Source organism: Cervus elaphus, chromosome 5 (genome assembly GCF_910594005.1).
Source record: "Cervus elaphus chromosome 5, mCerEla1.1, whole genome shotgun sequence".
NCBI lineage: Eukaryota > Metazoa > Chordata > Mammalia > Artiodactyla > Cervidae > Cervus > Cervus elaphus.
This window is the reverse complement of record NC_057819.1, coordinates 78,366,503-78,390,832: the sequence shown is the minus strand read 5'-3', so window position 1 is coordinate 78,390,832 and position 24,330 is coordinate 78,366,503. Positions and strand designations below refer to the sequence as shown.

Genomic DNA, 24,330 nt, shown 5'->3' with positions numbered 1-24,330 from the left:
ACCAATTCATTGCTGCCCCAGGTCATAACAGTACGCTGAAAGAAACTTTAAAAACAAGTTGTGTGAGACTAAGTTTTAGAAAGATCTTCATCAAAAGAAGTTGCTAGAAAAATGGCCCATGCCTGTTAAAAGTTGTTAGAACTTGAAGAAAAAATAACAAGCAGTACACATAATTTCATGGGAAATTGTGTTCATGATTTTAAACAGTAAGGTTGGATTATTCTGTAAGGCATGAAAACTCATAAAATATACTTCGATTTTGGAGAATACTATGAACAGTTCTTTACAAAACAGTATTCTGGTAGCCATCCCTGGTTGAAAAAAATACAAAGGTGCCTGATTCTTCCAGTGGAAAAGGATCCTTTCACAGCATGTTCTTTCATTCTTTTATTTCTCTCTTCCCTTGCTCTCCCTTTTCCCTATTCTAGCTGTCTTCCTGTGTTCAGTTCTTCAATGCTTTTTTCTTGGGCTATTACACTAAATAAAGGTAAATTAATTTCTATAATTTAAATAGCTATTGTAAATTAAAAAGGGGAGATTACTCCACTTTTAGAATCAGGTCTCACAATAATTCAAGCAAAAGTTTTAAGTAAGCAAAGGTTATCAAACGGTGTTTTCTTTCCCTTTGGAATTAACTGAAAACCAGAATTGTAAAATAAATAGAAAATCAATCTTCTGGTATTTTAACAATTAGGTTACTTATGTATTTAAAGGTTGTATATGGTGAAATTATTAGTACTGTACTGGTTTCACATTAAGATCTTCAAAAGGATACTTAAAAGACGGGAAGAAACTTTGCCAAATTTTATACAATTCAAATTTCTGGTTTTTAAAAGTTTTTAAGAAAAGAGTTAATAAAAATTACTTTCTATTTATAATTATTAAAGACATGCTCATTGTGAAAAAAGACATTAATCTTTAGAAAAGTGGAGTAGTATTTTTTAAAACACAGAAACTCTTTCATTAACAGTAAGTCAGAAATCCCCTTAAACAGAATAATAACATTTCACATACTTAAGAGAAGATGAATGGTATACAAGGTCAATTAAATAAAAAAATGGAAAGTTTTAGTGTTGATTTTGGGTCACATATTTTTATTGCAAGTGCATGTTTCTGAAATGAATAGTTCTCTCAGTATGAGAACATGTGTTTGTATACACAGACACACACATATATATGTTTTAAGTTATTTTTGCTAAAACTAGAGAATATGCATTAATCTATACTACAAATTAAAACATTTTAACTCTCAATCTCATTTCTCCTGTTTTGTAAATTGCATTATTACAGACTCTCAGTCACCAAATTACAAAGCCTTGATTGCTTTTTCTGATTATTACTGCACATGCTATCCTTGTTAAGTCTGGATGACTTTACCCTCATGGTATCTCTCACACAGATGGCTCTGGTATACTTGGTATAACTCTATGCCCACTACCTGATTAAACCCTCCATTGCTTGTCATTTGGACATGCACTTCTCAAGTTTTAAGGTACATTACAGATCACCCGAGGACTTGTTAAATGCAGATTGTTTCAGTAGGTCTGGGGTAAGACTTGAGACCTTGGATTTCTAAGTTTCAGGTGTTCCAACCCTGCTGGTCCTTGACTACCCTTTGAATAGGAAGGATGCAGAGTTATGGATCTGCCCTGTCCAATGTGGTGGTCACTACCTATATGTGGCTATTGAGCCCTTGAAATATAGCTGAGTTGACTGAAGAACTGAACTTTTCATTTAATTTTCATCAGTTTGCATTTAAGTTTAAAAGCTTAATAAGCATAAAATATTTTTCCATTACACAAAAATTTATTATTTTGGTAGAATTATATTGCACTTTTATCATTGTATCATTTAAGACATTAGTGTTGAATTGTAGTGCTTGTGTCAGGCATGTGAAGCAGTTGAGTTGTATACATAAACAACTAATCTGGTGACTGTCAATGAATTAAACAATTTCAAAATTTTTTTTTTACACAATAGTGTTCTTATCTGAATATTTTATGTAGACAGCATGAGTTATAATAATACTTGTATAAATCATGATGGGTAATTAAATGAAAATACTTATTTTTATTAGACTATAGTTAAATTATTTATACTTAAAAAAGTAGGTATGGAGAAATTTTTTTTAAGTGACATTACTGATGCAGAATAAGATGAATTAGCCAGTAATACAAAAAAAAAAAAAGACTAGAGGAAAATATTTTGAAAATTTTATGATGAATGCAATTGCAATTTACAAAGCTGTTTGTAGTATAAAGTTTTTTTAACCACATGAAAAGTGAGCAATTGAGAGATTGTTTGCAAATGTGTGATGGGCTTGTTAAACAGCTTTCTCCTGAACTTCCCTGGTGGTCCAGTGGTTAAGAATCTGCCAGCTATTTTGACAATATTGATTCTTCCAATCCATGAACACGGTATATGTCTCCATCTGTTTGTGTCCTCTTTGATTTCTTTCATCAGTGTTTTATAGTTTTCTATGTATAGGTCTTTTGTTTCTTTAGGTAGATATACTCCTAAGTATTTTATTATTTTTGTTGCAATGGTGAATGGTATTGTTTCCTTAATTTCTATTTTCTCATTGTTAGTGTATAGGAATGCAAGGGATTTCTGTGTGTTAATTTTATATCCTGCAACTTTACTATATTCATTGATTAGCTCTAGTAATTTTCTGGTAGAGTATTTAGGGTTTTCTGTATAGAGGATCATGTCATCTGCAAACAGAGAGAGTTTCACTTCTTCTTTTCCTATCTGGATTCCTTTTACTTCTTTTTCTGCTCTGATTGCTGTGGCCAAAACTTCCAAAACTATGTTGAATAGTAGTGGTGAGAGTGGGCACCCTTGTCTTGTTCCTGATTTTAGGGGAAATGCTTTCAATTTTTCACCATTGAGGGTAATGCTTGCTGTGGGTTTGTCATATATAGCTTTTATTATGTTGAGGTATGTTCCTTCTATTCCTGCTTTCTGGAGAGTTTTAATCACAAATGGATGTTGAATTTTGTCAAAGGCTTTTTCTGCATCTACTGAGATAATCATATGGTTTTTATCTTTCAATTTGTTAATGTGGTGTATTACATTGATTGATTTGCGGATATTAAAGAATCCTTGCATTCTTGGGATAAAGCAATCCCTATCAAGCTACCAACGGTATTTTTCACAGAACTAGAACAAATAATTTCACAATTTGTATGGAAATACAAAAAACCTCAAATAGCCAAAGCAATCTTGAGAAAGAAGAATGGAACTGGAGGAATCAACCTGCCTGACTTCAGGCTCTACTACAAAGCCACAGTCATCAAGACAGTATGGTACTGGCACAAAGACAGAAATATAGACCAATGGAACAGAATAGAAAGCCCAGAGATAAATCCACGAACCTATGGACACCTTATCTTCAACAAAGGAGGCAAGAATATACAATGGAAAAAAGACAACCTCTTTAACAAGTGGTGCTGGGAAAACTGGTCAACCACTTGTAAAAGAATGAAACTAGAACACTTTCTAACACCACACAAAAATAAACTCAAAATGGATTAAAGATCTAAATGTAAGACCAGAAACTATAAAACTCCTAGAGGAGAACATAGGCAAAACACTCTCCGACATAAATCACAGCAAGATCCTCTATGACCCACCTCCTAGAATACTGGAAATAAAAGCAAAAATAAACAAATGGGACCTAATGAAACTTAAAAGCTTTTGCACTACAAAGGAAACTATAAGCAAGGTGAAAAGACAGCCCTCAGATTGGGAGAAAATAATAGCAAATGAAGCAATAGACAAAGGATTAATCTCAAAAATATACAAGCAACTCCTGCAGCTCAATTCCAGAAAAATAAATGACCCAATCAAAAAATGGGCCAAAGAACTAAACAGACATTTCTCCAAAGAAGACACACAGATGGCTAACAAACACATGAAAAGATGCTCAACATCACTCATTATCAGAGAAATGCAAATCAAAACCACAATGAGGTACCATTACACGCCAGTCAGGATGGCTGCTATCCAAAAGTCTACAAGCAATAAATGCTGGAGAGGGTGTGGAGAAAAGGGAACCCTCTTACACTGTTGGTGGGAATGCAAACTAGTACGGCCGCTATGGAGAACAATGTGGAGATTTCTTAAAAAACTGGAAATAGAACTGCCATATGACCCAGCAATCCCACTTCTGGGCATACACACCCAGGAAACCAGATCTGAAAGAGACACGTGTACCCCAATGTTGCAGCACTGTTTATAATAGCCAGGACATGGAAGCAACCTAGATGCCCATCAGCAGATGAATGGATAAGGAAGCTGTGGTACACATACACAATGGAATATTACTCAGCCATTAAAAAGAATTCATTTGAATCAGTTCTAATGAGATGGACGAAACTGGAGCCCATTATACAGAGTGAAGTAAGCCAGAAAGATAAAGGCCAATACAGCATACTAACGCATATATATGGAATTTAGAAAGATGGTAATGATAACCCTATATGCAAAACAGAAAAAGAGACACAGATGAACAGAACAAACTTTTGAACTCTTTGGGAGAAGGCAAAGGTGGGATGTTTCGAGAGAACAGCATCGAAACATGTATATTATCAAGGGTGAAACAGATCGCCAGCCCAGGTTGGATGCATGAGACAAGTGCTCGGGCCTGGTGCACTGGAAAGACCCAGAGGGATCGGGTAGAGAGGGAGGTGGGAGGGGGGATCGGGATGGGGAATACATGTAAATCCATGGCTGATTCATGTCAATGTATGGCAAAAACCACTACAGTATTGTAAAGTAATTAGCCTCCAACTAATAAAAATAAATGGAAAAAAAAAAATAAAAAAAAATAAAAAAAAAAGAATCTGCCAGCTAAAGCAGGGAACACAGGTTGGATCCCTGTTTGGGAAGATCCCACATGCCGGGGAGTAACTACAGCCAGGAGCCACAACCAGTGAGTCTGCTCTCAAGGCTGCCAGCTGCAGCGACAGAGCCTGGGCGCCTTAGAGCCCATGCTCCACAACCAGAGAAGAGGCGGCAATGAGAGCGCCGACGAGGAACGGAAGAGAAGCCCTGCTCCTGCAACTAGAGAGCGCCTGAGCGTTGCAATGAAGACCCAGAGCAGCCGAAAATAAAAATAAATAAATGAGTAAAAAGTTTTCTCCTAACGGTCAAGTAAGAACTAATGAAATCAGTTACTTGAAATCAGAAGTAAATGTTCAACATTTGTTAATTTTGAACAGCTCGGTTGGCTTTTTTGCATAAAAGAGTAAACCATTTCTAAATCAATATGGTAATTTTGGCCTTGACAGAATAGAAGAAATGTTTTATAAAAATGAAAGACCTTCAATTATTTCACACATGTTCACAGAATACAAGACATTTCTAACAATATCAATGATCAAATGATTCAAAATTTGAAAAACTACAAGTACTTTACTTCAGCTTTAGATGAGCCATGTGATATGAGATAATATTAAATGCATACTTCAGCCAGGTATTGTCGCTTTTTCTTTTTTTGGCTGCTCTATACAGCTTGCAGGATCTTCCCAGACCAGGGATCAAACTTGAGTCCCCACAGTGAAGACACAAGTCTTAACCACTGGATTACCAGTGAATTCCCAAGGGAAGTACTGTCTTAAAGGACTTCCAAATTCACATAAGGTTGTCAATCTACAGCCTAAAAAATTCAGACTCATGGCATAGACATTTTAACCTTTACATGTGTCACATGAAGACTTTCAGTTGGATAATGAAGAAAAGTTTGAAAAGCTTTTTTTTTTCTTTTTTTTTATCGTAATAGAAGGTGCTCCAGCTATGTTGGATCAAAATTTCTGATTTGTTGACATTTTCAAACAAGACTGTTTTCTTCATTGTTTCATGCCATTGTAGGATTTTGAAAATTTCTGTCTCAGTTCTTGAAGTTGACCATATGAAAAACACCATGGACACAGTTGTTAACCTTGTTTAACGTATATGTGCAAATTTGATGACTCGTCACTAGTTTAAAAGACACTGACTTTAAAGATCCTCTGCTCTTTGCTAGGGCTACTTAGCTGAGTTGTGGAAGAGCTTAATAAAGACTTACTGTATTTTTAACTTCAGTTGAAAATTTTCTTAAGTGATTGGTTGCCTAATACTTAACAATTAAAGACAAAAAATGGAAGTGTGATTTACATTTTATTATCTATATTACACTGTACATGAATGAGCTAAACTTGAAGCTCCAAGAAACGAGAACGCTTATTTGTGAAGCTAGACAAGTGTAAGAATTTATACTGATACTGAAAATTTTCAAATATGTAAGTCAGTAATAATGATTTACCTATTATCTAACACCAATCATTATGTAGATTTTATTACTGATAATATGTAGATTAGGCTCAAAAACCTTAAAAATTTTGACATCTGCTTAGTTGATATTGATAAATCTACAGTTGCTTTCAGTATATGCAATACTCCTTTGAAATTGATGGTAATTAGAATTAGTGACATACTTAACTTGAAAAGATGTAGTTTTGAAGTGATTTTGCTTTAAAGATTGAATCTTCTAAAAACATGAAAAAATTTTGCCAATATGGACATAAATATTAAAAGAAAAAGATTTGTGGTATTCATTTCAGTTACTGCAAACTTTTTAACTTTATTTGGAACATTTGGGTATATGAATCTACTTTTTAACTATAAATGCTGTTAAACAAAATCACAGCAGTTATTTCCAATGAAAATTTAGTGCATGCATTAAGATACACTTTAAGTGTAAAGTAACACTGGACTTCAAAAATACAGTACGAGAAAAGAATGTAAAAATGTCTAATGAATTTTTAGCACTTTTTCATGATAAAATGACCATATTTTAGACATATTAGACTAAAAATATATCTAAGATAATTTTGTTTGTTTCCATGCTTTTAAAAAATGTGGTTACTAGAAAACAGACAAGGCATAGTTGGTTTCCAATATATTTCTATTAGAAAGTACAAGTCTAGACTTTTATAAAAGTCTCTTCTCTGTTACTCAATTATTTCCAAATCTGTTGTTAGGTTAACTTTCTTAAAGTATAGATATTCTTCTTTCACCATTCTTCATCCATCCATTCACCAAATATTTACTGAATACCTGCTCTACGTCAGTGATGGTTCCAAGGTAAATTAGAGAACACATGAAAGACAGCTGCCCTCCTCATGAAGCTTACCCTCTAGTTGGTGGATACAGACAGAGGATACAAGTTTAACAGGTAAATAATACACAAGAAAGCAATCAGGAATGCCAAAAAACTTATCCACCAACAGTGAGAGCTGGAGCGTTAGTGGGGCAATGATGCAGGGAGGTAGAGGGGTTGGAGAACAAGGAGGGTAGGTGGGGGAAAGTAGTGAGCGATGGGGTCATTGAGGAAAAGGGGTGTGGGGGTGGGGGTAGGATGGCAGACCAGGGAGGACAGGCTTTGTAGGATTTGGGCTTTCACTCTGAGATGGAAAGTTATACAGGTTCTAACAAGTTTTAAAAGGCTATTTCTGGCTGCTATGTTCAGATTAGACTGTATAGGGGTGGGGCAAGGGTAAAAGCTGGGTGATCTGGTAGGAAGTATAGTTTCAACAGACAGGAGATGATGCTGGCTGAGACCAGTGACGCAAGTGATAAAATGTAGCAAAACTGCAGTTTTTAAACAGGAGGGCCAACAAGTTAATGTACAGTGTGAAGGAAAGAGAAGTCAGATTATAGATGGAACAAGTTGATCTTCTCCTCTTGTCAAATACCTTCAGTGGCAATCCATTGTCTAAAATTTTAGACTGGTATTCAAGTGCCTGCCTGCTTTGGTCCCAACATAAAAACTCCCCCATAGCCCCCAAATGTTATTTCCTAATGCTTTCATCTTTTCATGTTTTCCTTATGTTCCCAAGCCTTTAATAATGACAAGGTGATGATGATGAACTAATACAAATACAAATTAATATGTTTTTTAGGAATTTATTATATTCCTGGTAGTTTTAGGCTCTTAAACTCTCAAATCTTATGAACAAATTATAAACAGATGTTACCATCACATTTTAGATACAAAAACATTAAGAGATAATAGTTAAATTAGCATACGAAGTCAGCTGACTTTGACTCTCAAGATAAGACTTTTTCTTTCACACCACGATTTTCAGGCTACACACTGCCTGGAATGCTCTCCCCTTTACATGTATGGTCTAGTTCATGTGTCACCTTTTCTCTAAAAAGTCGCCTTATTCTCTCAGTCAAAATTAGGTTTTATTCCTCTAAATGAAATTGTTAAAATAAATCATTTTCACCTGTTTCTCTACACCTAATATTTCTTCTTCTATTATTAATAATAATGACCATAATAGTTAATATTTATTAAATAATTACTATGTCTATTTTTTATAAATACACACACACACACACACACACACACTATCATATTACCTTACTTTATTAACTATGCTTGATATTCCAAAACTTTTAAGTTCTAAGCATTGAGAAGAAAAGAAAAATTTAATTAAATGGAGGAAAAAACCCACCCTTTAATTTATTCTATATGTAAAAATTAAGAAAGAATATTTGTAAATGGGATTTCCTGGTGGCTCAGATGACAAAGAATCCGCCTGCAAGGCGGAAGGACCCAGGTTTGATCCCTGGGTAGGGAAGATACCCTGGAGAAGGGAATGGCTACCCACTCCAGTATTCTTGCCTGGAGACTTCCATGGAAAGAGGAGCCTGACAAACTAAAGTCCATGGGATAGCAAAGAGCTGGACATGACTGAGCGATCAACACTTCACTTTTCACTTGCAGGATGCAAAGATACACTAAAGTGTAAAAAGGCCTGGCCATATAAACTGATGCAGATATAGCACCAAACTACAAAAAAGCTTAATAAGATGGGGGTCCAAAAGTTCTTTTGGTCAAAAAATAGAGGACTTCTACAGACTTTTTAGTTGGAAATAACTTAACTGTACATAAGACTTGCAAGAGTAGAAACATCATTTGCCCAGATCTACCTAATTCACAAAGTCACCCTTTTGCCCACATGTTCATAAGTGAGAAATAAAGTATTCTTGCAAGCCATTGATATTTTGAGATTGCTGCTACCAAGATTTTGCATACTCTCAATCTCTCACATATACACGTTTGTATACACACACACACGTAAATATGTAGACACATATTCTATTCAAGGGTTCTTTATCCCTACAAACTTCAGGATTTCTCAAGCAAAAGGATATTCTCTTACACAACCATAGTACAGCTATCAGATTTAAGAAATTAACATTGAGCTGATACTATTATCTAATCGGTCATCTATATTCCAATTTTGTCAACTGACTCAATAACATCCTTTGTAGTGTTTCCCCTGTTCCAGTGCAGGATCTAGCCTAGCGTCAGGTATTTTATTTAGTTCCATGTCTCTTTACCCTCTTTAATCTGGAACCTTCCCCACCACCTCCTCAGCTCCTTCTTCCCTCCCGTCATCCTTTCTTCATTTTCCTTTCTTTCTCTTTCTTCCTGTCCCCCTCCCTCACCCCTCCCTCTCTACCTTGTCCTTTCCTTTCTCTCTTTCTTTGGTCCTTCTTTCTTTCTTTTCATTCTTTTATTTTTTATGGCATTTACATTTCTAAAGAATATAACAACTATACACACACAGACACATACACTTTTAAAAATAAATAAAACTGTCCTCATTTGGGGCTTGACTGATGCTTCCTCATGGCCAGGTTCAGGTTTATACATTCTCAGCCATAATACTACGTAAGTGATGGTGCGTCCTTTCAAGGTTTCACATTTAAAGTCACACATATCCACCTGCTCTTCACTGGCGATATCCATTTTGTACCAGTTTAGGAGTTGTCTGATTTCACTATCATATAATTACTATTTTCCCCTTGCAATTAATAAGCAGTTTATAGACAGCCACTTTAAAGCCATATAAATATGTGAATATTCTGCTTGTCATAAAAAAATTCCCCCTAGATTAAGCATTTTATGATTCTAGTCTGATCAGTCATTACTGAAACATGCAAAATATTGACTTCCCAAATCCAGCAGCTACTCTGATAACTGTTGTTGCCAGTCAGCACTCAACAGTCTTTAATGAGCAAGAGCCCTCAGCTCTCCCCATTAATTAATTCACTTCTTTACTCATGATATGGACTCATGAATCACTTATTTTCAATGATTAGTTAGTTCATCACTATATTTAATTATTTTGGTGCTTAACTACTTTCACAGACTGGTCAGTGGAAAGTGCGTCAAGCTAGTTCCTTAAGACATGCTCCCAAAATTTTGGGGATTTCCTTATTTTTTAGCATAAAATGTTTCAAGCTCATTTTGTACTTACCCACCCTCAGTCCTGAAATCAGTTATTTCTCCAAGAAGCCTGGATTCTTATTAGTGGGGAATAGCTTCTGGGTACTTAGATATGCTAGGTGGTCATTGCTATTGGGATATCTGATTCTTGGTTCTTTCAGCTGTTAGAGCTAGGAATACACACACACACACACACACACACACACACACATATATACACACACACATAAACTGCACAGACATACATATATATGGGCACATATATATTCATATTCACATAGATACATATATATTTTATAAATGATGCATCCACAATGATACCTCCAAATCTAGTCCATTCAAAGAATTCTTTCTTGACTTCCTAAATTCTACTTTGTATGTTTTTGCTTTTTCACAGAGATTCTGGCTCTCAACAACAATCAAAACATTTACAGAGACGTATATTACATCTTGGGCTTCCCAGGTGGAACTAGTGGTAAAGAACCTGCCTGCCAATGCAGGAGACATAATATTCTTGATTTACACATTCTTTCCTTTAGTTTCATGAAAATATTGCTCCACAAATGCCTTACTTTGTATGTCACGTCAGGAAGGCTGATGTTGGTCTATTACATTTGTAACTTATCTGATCTTTTCATTTGGAGGCACTATGCATCTTCCCCCCCTCTATCTTTAAAGCCTGCTAGGATATATCCTAAATTGATCTTTCCCCACTACCCAATAATAGTTTCAGGTCATCTTTTATTTCTGAAAAGTTTTCTTGGATTATAGTTCAAAATATTAGTGCTGTTCAGTTGTTTTGATTTACTTCCTCATGAAAATCCTTTACTTACTTCATTCTTATTTTTCTGGTTTTCTTTGATGCCTTTTCATTTGATTATATTCTTTCTTGGGACACCTGTAATATAGTTTTCATTTCTAGTATCATTTTGTCTTTTTCTTCTCTTTCTTTCCTAGGTTTTATCAACTCTCATTTCATTTATTTCTGTTTTTTTGTCATTTTCTAGGTCTTTGTTTTTAATTCCTTATTTTGAGTTATTCTGTGTTACAGTTTTAAGGTTGAATTGTTTTGGGGTATTTTCATCAGGAAGAAAGTTTTAATTCATATTGTCTGATATTTACAGTTGTTTTGTAATGACAGGGACAGATTTTAAAATTTTTTTTCCAATTCCTTTTTCTCTCACAGGAAGAGTTCTTAGTTCAACAGCACCCTCTTCTGTGCAATTTCTTTTTATGGATCATGTTGTTGATAGTCATGGTGGAGGGTAGATGGAGGAGGCTTGGTAGGTCTTGTTTCTCTTTCATTTCTGCAAGACCCTTAATTCCCCCTCTTATTTCCTTCTTTCTCATCCTTTCTCAGCCTCCAAGGGACACCACCCCTTCTCTGCTTCTGTGATTCTAGACGCTGCTGCTCCTGCTCGCACATACTCCCCAAGCTCTGATGGCTGCCAAGTCCCGGCCACTGTTCGGTGTGCTGTCATTGATAGCTGCATTTTTCTTTCTAGGGGTGATTTCACTTGCAGTACTTTGTCTAATTGCTCTGCTCTCCTTACTCTTTTCAGAGTTTATAAGCCTCCCCTGCTCTCAAGTTTCAGTGGCAGGCAAGCTGCAACAGTTTGTTGGAATTTTAAACTCTATTTATATGCACCTTGAAGGTTCTGGTGCTCTCTATCCAATAGCCATAATTAAGGTATCGTTCCTGGGAATTCTCTGTAAGTTCAGTGGTTAGGACTCAGTGCTTTTACGGCCGTGGGCCCAGTTTCAATTTATGGTCAAGGAACTAAGATCCCAGAAGTCGTGTATGATGTATCCAATTAAAAAAAAAAAGGTGTGCGTTCCTGTATGGCTTTATGTGCTCTGTAAATTCTATGTTTTCTGGGAGGATAATATTGGGGAGATTCAAAATCAGGTGACTGCCACTGATCTATAGCAATGTCCTCTTAATTTTCTATTCTTATTAACATTTTATTTGTTACTTGTATCTCTATTTCATGATATCGTTGCATTTGTTTTGCTGTGTTACTTAAAATTCTTTGAAGAATGATAAAGAGTGAAAATAAATTTTTACTTTTTATTACTAAAAAAAAATTTAAAGATGCTCTGCTGCCTTGGAAGCTTTCCTCCTCCCTTGATTTGCTTTTAGCTTTAATAAAATGAATATGAGTAACAGAAGAAAAGAAAAAGGAAAAATATAAGAGAAAGAAAAAAAGAGTAGAAAAGCAATGAGACTGATTGTTTCAGTCCATAGATACCCAACTCTGAAAGCAGCAGTACACTATACTATACTGTTTATATCTGTAGGCTCTCAGATATTTTACAGCATCAATGTACTGCAACTATATCTCATTTGTTTACACACACATTCGCAAGACACATATAAACAATATATACACTTACTTGTTTCACATTCTGGAGTTCTTCTGTCAATTGCTTCCTCTGCCTTTCCGATTCAAATAATTTTTCCTATATTAAAAAGCCACTGAATTAACAACTTGTTAAGAAGGTATCAATGAGTATGATTTTCAGAACTTCATTTCAAGGCTTACAAATTCCTCAAACATCCAGTTTCTAGAATCTGGAAATGTAGTTCCCAGTGACTTTTCTGCCTTATACATACCAGTTAAAAGTAATTAGCTCTTTATAGTATAATTGGGATGTAAACATATTTTCTGTTACTATAATTAGGCACATTTTTTTTCCTGTGCCAGGCGACATGTAGGATCTTCATTTCCCGACCAGAAATTGAATTCAGGCTACGGCAGTGAAAGCCTGGACTCCTCTAACTACTAGGCCACCAGGAAACGCCTTACTAGCCACTTTTTAAAAAACCTAAAAACCTGAGGTCCAAAATAAGTCAATCAGGATAAAAATGTACAAATGTCATATAAATGCTAGGTAATAGTAATCAGTGTCAAAGAGGTTGCAAATTGAAGAGCATGATTATTATAACTTAGGAGTCCCTCTTACTGTATGTACGAAAGAGGATTATGAAACTGAGTTGAACATAATGTTCCCAATTTAGCTAATTTTTGTAAGATTATCCATAAAAATGAACATATAACTAGTGTAATCAAAATATGAAAGAATAGTTACTAAGGTGGAATAACATTGGCATCCCAAAGAAATATTAAAATCTTTGAACTTAAAATTAAGGATATTGAGAATAGCACCCTAAAACATTCAATTTTGTTATGTCATAAATAAATCCACATTTTATTGATCAAATCAGAGATACTACAAGTACTTTAACAGCCATTTTACTATAAACCTGACTAGAGGAATTGCTACAAGAAGCATTCTAAAAAAAAAAAAAAAAAAAGAAGCAATCTACTTTCTGCTATACTTGAGCTCATTTTTGAAATGAAGGTACATGAAGATGAATATAATATAGCAATCTAATGAAACTGCCACAGAACAGGAGCCAAGAAACTTCTGGCTCCTAGGCTTTTATGCTCTGGTAAGTCACCTTCACTCTTTGTGTCCTAGTTTTTTGCATCTGTAAATGGAAAATATATCTATTTTCATTCAACTTTGCAAAGCAGTAGCAATGTGAACTCCGCGGAAAGGCTTTAAGTTAAATAAAGCCCATGGAACCTTAAAAATCATTCTTGCAGAATAAAAATTAGCCATTGGCATCAAATTTGCTTGGTTCCATTTTTATCTGTACCTCAAATCAGACATGATAAACAGAGATGTCATAGGATAATGGGAAGTGATGAGAGACATCTACACATTTTGTGAAATTCATTTAACAACCTCCGCTTTTTGTGTGTATAATACGAGTAGAAAAACTCAAAGTACAAAGATTATCTCAAACAAAACATTTATTGCTGTGAAGTTTTTTCTGTATTTAAACAAATGGTTCTCAGCCAATAGATAGGTTTCCAGGTAAAGGAAATTATATAGAATTTATTTTACCTGTGATTTCAGGTTTTGTCACAGTAGGATATGTTCAGTTACATCTCGTAAATTTTAAATACAAATCCTGATTTATTCAATAGTTCCTCCGGAAAGCTTTGTTTAAATATTAAATGAATACATCTTTAAATTAAAATTCTAATTATTACCACTGATATTCCAGTAAAAAACAAAAATATATCACTAAATTTAACAATGATAAATACTGGGGCTTCCGTGGTAGCTCAGACAGTAAATAATCTGTCTGCAGTGCAGAAGACCCAGGTTTGATCCCTGGATCAGAAAGATCCCCTGGAGTAGGGAATGGCAACCCACTTTGTTCTTGCCTGGAGAATTCCACAGACAGAGAAGCTTGGCAAGCTACAGTCACAAAGAGTCAGACATGATCAAGAATTAAGATGAAAAATATAAATTTAGCTTTAATAATAAATTGACAGTAGTTTTTTCATATTCTCTTAAAAAACATGTGCAGTGTTGGTTATACTGGTAAGATAGCATATTTATATAATTTACTCTGTGTAAGTCATTGAATCTTATGGTTCATCAGAATTTTCTGATGCTCTCAGATCTTTTTCATTTCATCATAGGGAACTGGTTAAATAATCTAGAACAGAACCTTTGGAGGATAGGAGAGGCACTGAAAAGAATTAGGTAGATTCGTTTATATTAACCTGAAAAGTTACCCAAAATATAATGCTAATAACAAAGAGAAAAAAAGAAGACAAGTTGTAAAAAAGTGTATAATATATGAAACAATTCTGTGAAAGTTAAAGAAGCATGTATACACATATTTTTTAGCATATGCTTGGGTACACAGAGAAAGTCTCTGAAAGGGTAAATAAGATATGTTAAACAATAGCTTCCTCTAGAGGTCAGAATTTAAAAACTAAGGTAGCAAGGAAATATCTTTCTTTTTCTAATTTGGTGTAAAGATTTTGCCTCAATAAAAATGAAACAAATAATAGAATTTCACTTATTTAAGAAACTAATTAAAAATAATTTGGGGCTTCCCTGGTGGCTCAGTGGTAAAGAATCTGCCTGCCAATGCAGGGGACGCAGGCTTTCGGAACGTGACCTGGGCAGAGTCCTCCATGCCACGGAGAAACAAAGCCTGAGCACAGATTTCCTACTGAACCTGTCTAAACCCGTGCTCTAGAACCTGGGCACCACAGCTACTGAATCCCGCTTGCCCGGGAGCCCGCGCTCTGAACAGTCCAAGTCACCACAGTGAAAGGCCGTGTACCGCAACCAGGGAGGAGCCCGGCTCTCTGCAATTAGAGGAAAGCCTGGGCAGCAGTGAAGACCCGCACAGCCAAAAATAAACACAGAAAAAAATTTAAATATGTTCTATCATGAGTTAGTGGAAAACAAGCAGTTATACTGCTTTTCTTGAAGACCTGAAAAATATAATGGCTTTCCATAAAAATTATGATGCAAATTTAATATTCTAAACACAAAATTAAAACATATATAGAGATCTAAAATCTTACAGTATATTTGGGAAATACATTGTGTTTTTATTTCCTTTAAATCTCAATGCATTAAATTTCATATTATGTTAGCAAAATAAGATGTCCCTGAAGCATTCCCATGAACATAGGAGAAAATGTATTTTCCAGTGAACATGTGAGGACCTAAAATTGTCATGGCTTGCTTCACTGGCTCTTTATCCTTCCCACTAGTGTGAGGAAAAAAAGGGGTTAGAAGTAGTCAGATTAGAAGGTATGATTACAAACCACACTGTTTACACCGAATCTGTGAAATATAAATAATGAGTATGCGAGCTCAAAATTTACTCTCTAAAGGTCAGCTGAGGAAACAAATATTAATTCATTATTAATATTCTATACTAAACTATCTGATATTGATATTATTTAAAAAAACAAAAACAAAAACAACTAAGTCTCGATACTCCACAATTCAACACACGATAATTTTCTTTCTTTTCTTTATACAAAAGAAAATATAAGGTAGCTAAATTGGAGATTACCTTAAGTGCATTCACTTCTTCCAAGGCGTCATTTCTTTCACGCTTAAGCTTTTCCATTTCATCTGTTTCTAAGGAATCACCTGTCTCCTGAGAAATCTGTATGCAAGATAAGAAGGGAGAGTTAGAACAGGACATGGAACAATGGACTGGTTCAAAATTGGGAAAGAAGTATGTCAAGGTTGTATATCGCCACAATGCTTATTTAATACATATGCAGAATACATCATGAAAAACGCCAGGCTGGATGAATCACAAGTTGGAATCAAGACTGTCGGGAGAAGTATCAATAACCTCAGATATGCAGCTGATACCACCCTAATGACAAATAACAAAGAGGAACTAAAGAGCCTCTTAATGAGGGTGAGAGAGGAGAGTGAAAAGTTGGCTTAAAACTCAACATTCAGAAAACTAAGATCATGGCCTCTCATCCCATCACTTCATGGCAAACAGATGGGGAAAAAGTGGAAACAGTGACAGATTTTACTTTCTTGGGCTCTTAAATCACTGTAGACAGTGACTGAAGCTATGAAATTAAAAGATACTTGTTCCTTGAAATAAAAGCTATGACAAACCTAGATAGCATATTACAAAGCAGAGACATCATTTTACTGACAAAAGTCAGGTCTAGTCAAAGCTATTGTTTTTCCAGTAGTTATGTATAGATGTGAGAGTTGGACTATAAAGAAGGCTGAGAGCCAAAAAATTGATGCTTTCGAACTGTGGTATCGGAGAAGACACTTGAGAGCCCCTTGGACAGCCAGGAGATCAAACCAGTCAATCCTAAAGGAAATCAGTCCTTGAATATTCACTGGAAGGACTGATGCTGAAGCTGAAGCTCCAACACTTTGGCCACCTGATGTGAAGAGCTGACTCACTGTAAAAGACCTTGATGCTGGAAAAGATTGAGAGCAAGAGGAGAAGGGGGTGACAGAGGATGAGATGGTTGGATGGCATCACAGACTCATGAACATGAGTTTGAACAAACTCTGGGAGACAGTGAAGGACAGGGAAGCCTGATGTGATGCAGTACATGGGGCCACAAAGAGTTGGACATGATTGAGCGACTGAACGACAGCAACAAAGCAATCACAGGGAAGAAACTGTCAATATTAAAATACAAGAGAAAAGTTACATATTAGATACTAATTATGAGAGCTAACATAAAATTCCTTTTTTGATGAGTCTTAGGCTTTTGCATTCCAATAACAAGATTCACTTTCTTATTTTGGAGTTGTTTCATTAGATAAAAGAGAATATTAAATAATCTGGGGTAACAATTCACCCATCAAGTCGGTGATGCCTTCCAGCCATCTCATCCTCTATCGTCCCCTTCTCCTCCTGCCTCCAATCCTTCACAGCATCAGGGTCTTTTCCAATGAGTCAACTCTTCGCATGAGGTGGCCAAAGTATTGGAGTTTCAGCTTCAGCATCAGTCCCTCTAATGAACACCCAGGACTGATCTCCTTAAGGATGGACTGGTTGGATCTCCCTGCAGTCCAAGGGATTCTCAAGAGTCTTCTCCAACACCACAGTTCAAAACCACCAATTCTTCGGTGCTCAGCCTTCTTCACAGTCCAACTCCTGCTTCCTTTTGCCCTGACACATTTGCTTTTGTGTATCTATGGTCATTATCCATAATATATACGATCTCATATTCTTCATCTGTCTCTGTTATTCTATTTCATAAGTACTCACAGAATTCATTCTTAAACTGTTTAGATTACTTCTGAATACAATCTCAAATGTAGCAATATTCCCAAAGCGTGTTCCAAAAGATATTAGTTTTGCACAAAACCATAACAGGATGATGGTGGTAGTGGTCCTTGCAGGTCAGGTAATTTAGAGAAATAAAAGATTTAGAAAAAGGTACCCTTCTTCCCTGCAGGTCTTCTAGTAGTTTTGATATGCTAATAAGCATTTTGAATATTCCAAATGGTAACATAACGACTTGTTTTCCTCAAGTTTTCTGATCATATTACACACACAACCCTCCTTTATTTTGTAGCATCTCATGGGACTAATGTCTACCTAGCACATTCTGGGAAACACAGCTACTGAACATTCAAATTTGCTTATTCTACCTCGTTACCTTAAGAAGCAAAAATAAACAGAATTTAAGAGTTTAAATAAGAATCCAGATAACAGAGTTATAAAAATTTATTAAGATAAATTATGGATTGGGGTTTTTAGGCATGTACTCATCATTTTTGAGTTTACAATGAACATAAATCATGAATGAAAGAATCCATGGCATCATTTTGGGGAGGCAAAACACTACACTAACATTCATAGAACAAACTATGACTTACAAAATGTTTTACAACTCTATTGTTATTTTAGGGCTAAGTAGCAAAAACTGGAGATAGATAGTACTTGTGAATTCTTTGAAAAGCCCCTTCGTGGTCAGTGACTTTCCCAGTATGATTCAACTAAACAAGCAGCGTCAAATGAGATAAACTGTTGCTATATAACATGGATGACTCCAGACAGATAACTATTTTCTAATCTACCTCCAGCTCTTGAACTTTATCCTCTTTACTGTCTTACATCTCTTTCTTACCTGGTTCTCATGATATTCTTTTCAACCGTTGGGCCCCCTGGTATCTGTGATAATTGGTAAATAACATTATAAATCATTTCTACTCTGCTTTCTCAAGTCTGCAATAGTATCATGAGACCCTACAGAAAGTCACTGCACTGCACTCAGTGGGCCTCACCTCAATTCTCCCTTCACTATTGCTTCATCATCATCGTTTTTAAGTTATTTGACTTGTGCCAATTCTGGATAGCCACTACAGCACTGGCCACATTCACAACCTCAATTCATCTTAAACTGAACATAACAACCTCTGTTTCAGTCTAATTTTATTGATAAAGCCTTCCATTATGAACCAGCCCATCCAACTACCTCCTTTCCTTAAAATTTCTGTGTATTCCCTTATTTCACCCTGCCTAATCCTTTTATTTCTTATACTCTGCTTTACATGTCTTTCCTCCCTCCTGACATTTCAGTAGTAATTACTTGTAGTGTCACCAAACAGACTGCTATGAAAAAAGATATGCCCCTCATCAACTTTTGTTAACCACTTTGTTACACATAGTATTGCTCAACCACTTGTCCTTGAAACTTTCTTTTCCCTAGGTTTTCTTTTTCTTTTTTTTTTCATTTATTTTTATTAGTTGGAGGCTAATTACTCTACAATATTGTAGTGGTTTTTGTCATACATTGACATGAATCAGCCATGGATTTACATGTATTCCCCATCCCGATCCCCCCTCCCACCTCCCTCTCCACCCGACCCCTCTGGGTCTTCCCAGTGCACCAGCCCTGAGCACTTGTCTCATGCATCCAACCTGGGATGGTGATCTGTTTCACCATAGATGATATACATGTTTCGATGCTATTCTCTCGAAACATCCCACCCTCGCCTTTTTCCACAGAGTCCCAAAGTCTGTTCTGTACATCTGTGTCTCTTTTTCTGTTTTGCATATAGAGTTATTGTTACCATCTTTCTAAATTCCATATATATGTGTTAGTATGCTGTAATGTTCTTTATCTTTCTGGCTTACTTCACTCTGTATAATGGGCTCCAGTTTCGTCCATCTCATTAGAACTGATTCAAATGAATTCTTTTTAATGGCTGAGTAATATTCCATGGTGTATATGTACCACAGCTTCCTTATCTTCCCTAGGTTTTCGATACTCTAATATTTCATCTACCCTCAGGATATTTAGGCTGTTTCTAATGACTTAATTTCATTTCTACTTCTTAAATGGAGAAAAGAGAGGTTCCCCAAAGTTTGTCCTTTTCTGCCACCTTCTCTACAGGCTGTCCCTGAGTGATAACGTTCACTGCCATGCTATTACAACTATCACCCTCCACATAATTTGCAAATCTCTCTCCTGATGTATAGTTCCTTATTCCCTTTCAGTTCTTTATACCTGTCAGCATCATGAACTTACTCTTTCCAAAACACAGCCCATCATCTTCTCTATCTTTCTCTTCTTATTCCTTCTTCCTAGTAAAAGAACCATATATCATTAATCACCCTAATAAAAAACTTGGAGGTTGTCTCTAACCCATTCTCCTTTGCTCTGACATTCAAATGCATGCCTCATTGACGGCATACTTGCTTTGGTCAATGTCTTAGACCTGTCTCTCCATTTCTTTCCCATTCTTCTCATCTCTCTTTGTTCATCCATACTTACAGTCTTTCTTTGGTCCCCTGTTTAGACTATCAACCACCACTTTAACCCCTTCCAAGATAAGACAACACTATAATATCACTTTGATGATATCACTATTCTCCTTAATGGTTACTAACTTAACTACAGTTTCAGTCAGTCAATTCAGTCGCTCAGTCATGTCTGACCCTTTGCGACCCCATGGATTGCAGCATGCCAGGCCTCCCTGTCCATCACCAACTCCCGGAGTCCACCCAAACACATGTCCATTGAGTCAGTGATGCCATCCAACCATCTCATCCTCTGTTGTCCCCTTCTCCTCCTGCCCCCAATCCCTCCCAGCATCAGGGTCTTTTCCAATGAGTCAGTTCTTTGCATTAGGTGGCCAAAGTATTGGAGTTTCAGCTTTAGCATCTTCTAAGTTTAATATTTACTCTTCCTTTCTTCTCTGATCTGCATGTACTCAATTATCTTTTTTAAAAAGTAGATTATTCTCTGCTTACTATCACATTGTACACATTTATTTTTTCATGCTAATACTCATCACTCTGATCACCTCTTGAGCAGATAAAATCATATACGATTCAAAACTCACTCAAGGGACTTCCCTGGCAGCCCAGTGGTTAGGACTCCATGCTTCCACGACAGGGGACCTGAGTTTGATCCCTGGTCCAGCATGCCATGTGGCATAGTCAAGAAAACACCAAAACAAAAAATGAAGACTCACTCAAATGCCACGTCCATTATGAATTTTCCCTGAGTACTCTAAGTTCTATTATTACCATGGCCCTATCACAATGCATTTTTAAACTTTGTTTGTATACATGAATTTTCTTACATTATATCCTAAATTCCTTGAAGGACAGGCTTGAGTTTTATTTATCTTATAACATGTGCTGGGGCAACTAACAATGCCACATACACTGTAGCTATTTAATATACATGTAATCTTTTACAGATGAGGATATAGTAAAGTGACTATAAAGTGTTTGCTGCTATACACAGTGGGTCATTTATATCATGACCCAATTATCAGTTAAACATTATCACTTCTATTATACACAGTTCACTTTACTATTTTCCATTCTATTCTATTCCCCTTGTTAAAATACAATCACTTAACTGATTGAGCAAGAACCCCAGTTGTGATTTTAATATAACCTATTTATGAGACATGATTACTGTGGTAAACCCATCATATCATCATGGACCATCGTCTGCTGATGCTAAGTTTAGAATACTGCTAAATGTAGGCTCCAACCTTGCCTTTTCTAGATGTAATCTTGTCCCAGCAGCAGGTGTAGCACTGTGTGAATTTTTAATATATTTTTAATATAGCAGTGATGACTAGAATCACAGCAAGATAATTATATTTTTGGTTCTAAATGCCATATTATTCCAAAACCAAAAAGTTTTTTTGTCAACTAAACAAAAGTAGGACTTACACTGACTCAGCAATTCCTTCTTAAAAGATAGCATTTCAAGAAATCTTATGAGTCAGACAGAATGATCAGCAAATGAAGCTAGTTACAAAAGAGTACATATTGTATGATTCTATTTATTACTGTATCCATTATGTTTCAGTAAAAATATTTTTAAAAAATAAAGGAAAATACAAGCCAAAAAACCAGAGAAACATATGGGTAAAAAACAAGCATTCTTAACAGATGGATTATAAAATCTGACTCTCTTCTTTAAGATGACATGGTTGAGGGGGTGAGCACACTGGAATTTCCCCATCTTCACAGAATGTCAGTAGCCTGACCTTAGATCAACTGATATACTATTTCATATGAGGCACTATAGTGTTAACTAAAACAAACAAACAAAATAGAACAAAAAAACCTTGGGAATAATACTAAAAATATTTTTAGAATTTGTTTCTGGTAAGCTACTTGACAAGCATTGATTTTTAACAGTATTTTCAAATGGTGGTGCATAACTCATTAGTAAATTATAAGACCTAATACTTACTGGCCTAGAACTGAGTATTAAATAAGAATACAAGGATGTAAAAAAGGCTAAGTAACGCTTTGAGACTTTTGTTTCAGTTACATATGTGAGTGTGGTGAAGTAAAAATGGATTCTTATCATGGAGTTATGGATTCAGGTGGAAAAAAGAGGAAAGCCAACATTTAATGGGGACTCTTCTGTGTGTTGACAAGCAGAATATTACAGAAGAATTCTTGTAAACTGATATAATGATTCTTGCACAATATTTGATCTGAAGCTACAAACAGGAAATTATCAGCACATAGGCCTTGTACAATTACCATCAGCACTTTGCTCTTGCTATCAAAATGCAGCATCCTGAATACATTCTTATTTGCTCTGAAACCATATTGGTACTGACAAAAAGGAAGTAAATTACTAATTTGGAGACCAAGTATTTCTTTGCAGTTGCTAAGAAAGCTCTGCACGCTCATTCCCTACGTGGCTTATGTAAGCTCCCCACCACCTTTGCCTTTCCTCATCAGAATGGGCATGGCGGCTTCTAATACTGTTTGGCAATTAGGAAACAATGTCCTGCTGTCACATAAGTAGGTAAGAACATAACACCTAGATGAGAGGAAGGAAACTGTGCTCTTAGTGCTTCAGTCTTCCTACCCTAAAAGCTACAGAATCAGTCTTGCTAAATCAGTGCCTCAATTCGGGGAGAACTGAGCAATTTCCCGAGTTCCCAAACCACCAGGTCTTTGGGAATTCTCATTCTCAGCAATGGGAATGCTCATTCATTGCTGGTGAGAATACAGAACAGTACAGCCACTTTGGAAGAGAGTTGGCAGTTTCTTGCAAAATTAAACATCCTTTTAACATATGATCCATCGATTAAGTTTCTTGGTATTTACGCAAAGAAGTTGAAAAATCATGTCCACAGAAAAACATGCACATGGACATTTACAGAGGTTTTATTCATAACTACCCAAACTAGGAGCAATCGAGATGTTTTTCAGTGGGTAAACAGATAAATAACCATCCAGATAAGAGAGATGAAAAGACATGGAGAAACATTAAGTGCAGATTATTGCTTGAAAGAAGCCAATCTGAAAAAGCTGTATACTGTATGATTCTAAGTATATGACATTCTGGAAAGGGCAAAACTATGGAGACAATAAAAGGATCAGTGGTTTTGATGGATTTGGATGGGGGGGCAGTAAGGCTGTGGAGACACAATACACAGTACACAGAGAATCTTTTATGTAATAAAATATTCTGTATGATACCATAATGATTGATATATGTCTCTATACACTTGTCCTAACCTACACAGAATGTATACACCAAGAGTAAACCATAATGTAAACTGCAAACTTTGGGTGATTATGCTGTGTCAATGCAGGCTCATCAAACAAATGTGTCACTCTGAAGGAGGAGGTCAACAACAGACAAGGCTAAGCATGTGTAGAGGTGTGGGTATTCAGGAAATCTCTGTATGTTCCCCTTAATTTTGCAGTGAAACCAAACCTGCTCTAAAATAAAGTCTTAAAAAAAAACACCACTTTATTATAATGGCAAAAAAGTGTGAGGTATCTGGAAATATATATAACAGAGATTAATAAGGCTTGTATTGGAAAAAAATACCTCAAGTGTGTTATATACACTTATATATTATATATTGAGAAGATATAGATGAATAAGAGGCCAAAACATGTTCACAGATAGATTGAAACTTATAAAGATGTTGAGTTTTCCCCAAATAATCTATAAGTTCAAAGTAGCAAGATTCTGGCTAAAATTTATATAGATAAGATAGCCAAAGTAATATCTGAAAAGAACAACAAGGTGGGAAAATATATCAAGACTTATGAAGCCAAGTCAACCAGTAGAATAAAGAGTCTAGAAAGGCCCATGCATATATGGAAATCTTATAAATGACAGAACTGGATTGCAAATAATCCTTCCAACTCATTGAAATATGAATTCACATTTAAAATATTACCTTTA

The 24,330-nt window shown here is 35.7% G+C and overlaps 1 protein-coding gene across 11 annotated transcripts in view; it reads right to left on the bottom strand.

Annotated features, from left to right (window-relative positions):
- Positions 1–24,330, bottom strand: part of STXBP4 (syntaxin binding protein 4) — a 206,025-nt gene that overhangs the window by 104,186 nt on the left and 77,509 nt on the right. For all 11 annotated transcript variants that reach the window (XR_006341150.1, XM_043902705.1, XM_043902709.1 and 8 more), the window contains 2 exons: positions 16,200–16,295; positions 12,689–12,754 (listed from right to left, as the gene is read on the bottom strand). Coding sequence is in view for 10 of the 11 variants with exons in the window: in XM_043902705.1 (XP_043758640.1) it covers positions 12,689–12,754; positions 16,200–16,295 (162 nt within the window). In the remaining variant the exon portion in view is untranslated. The remainder of the gene's footprint in view (positions 1–12,688; positions 12,755–16,199; positions 16,296–24,330) is intronic.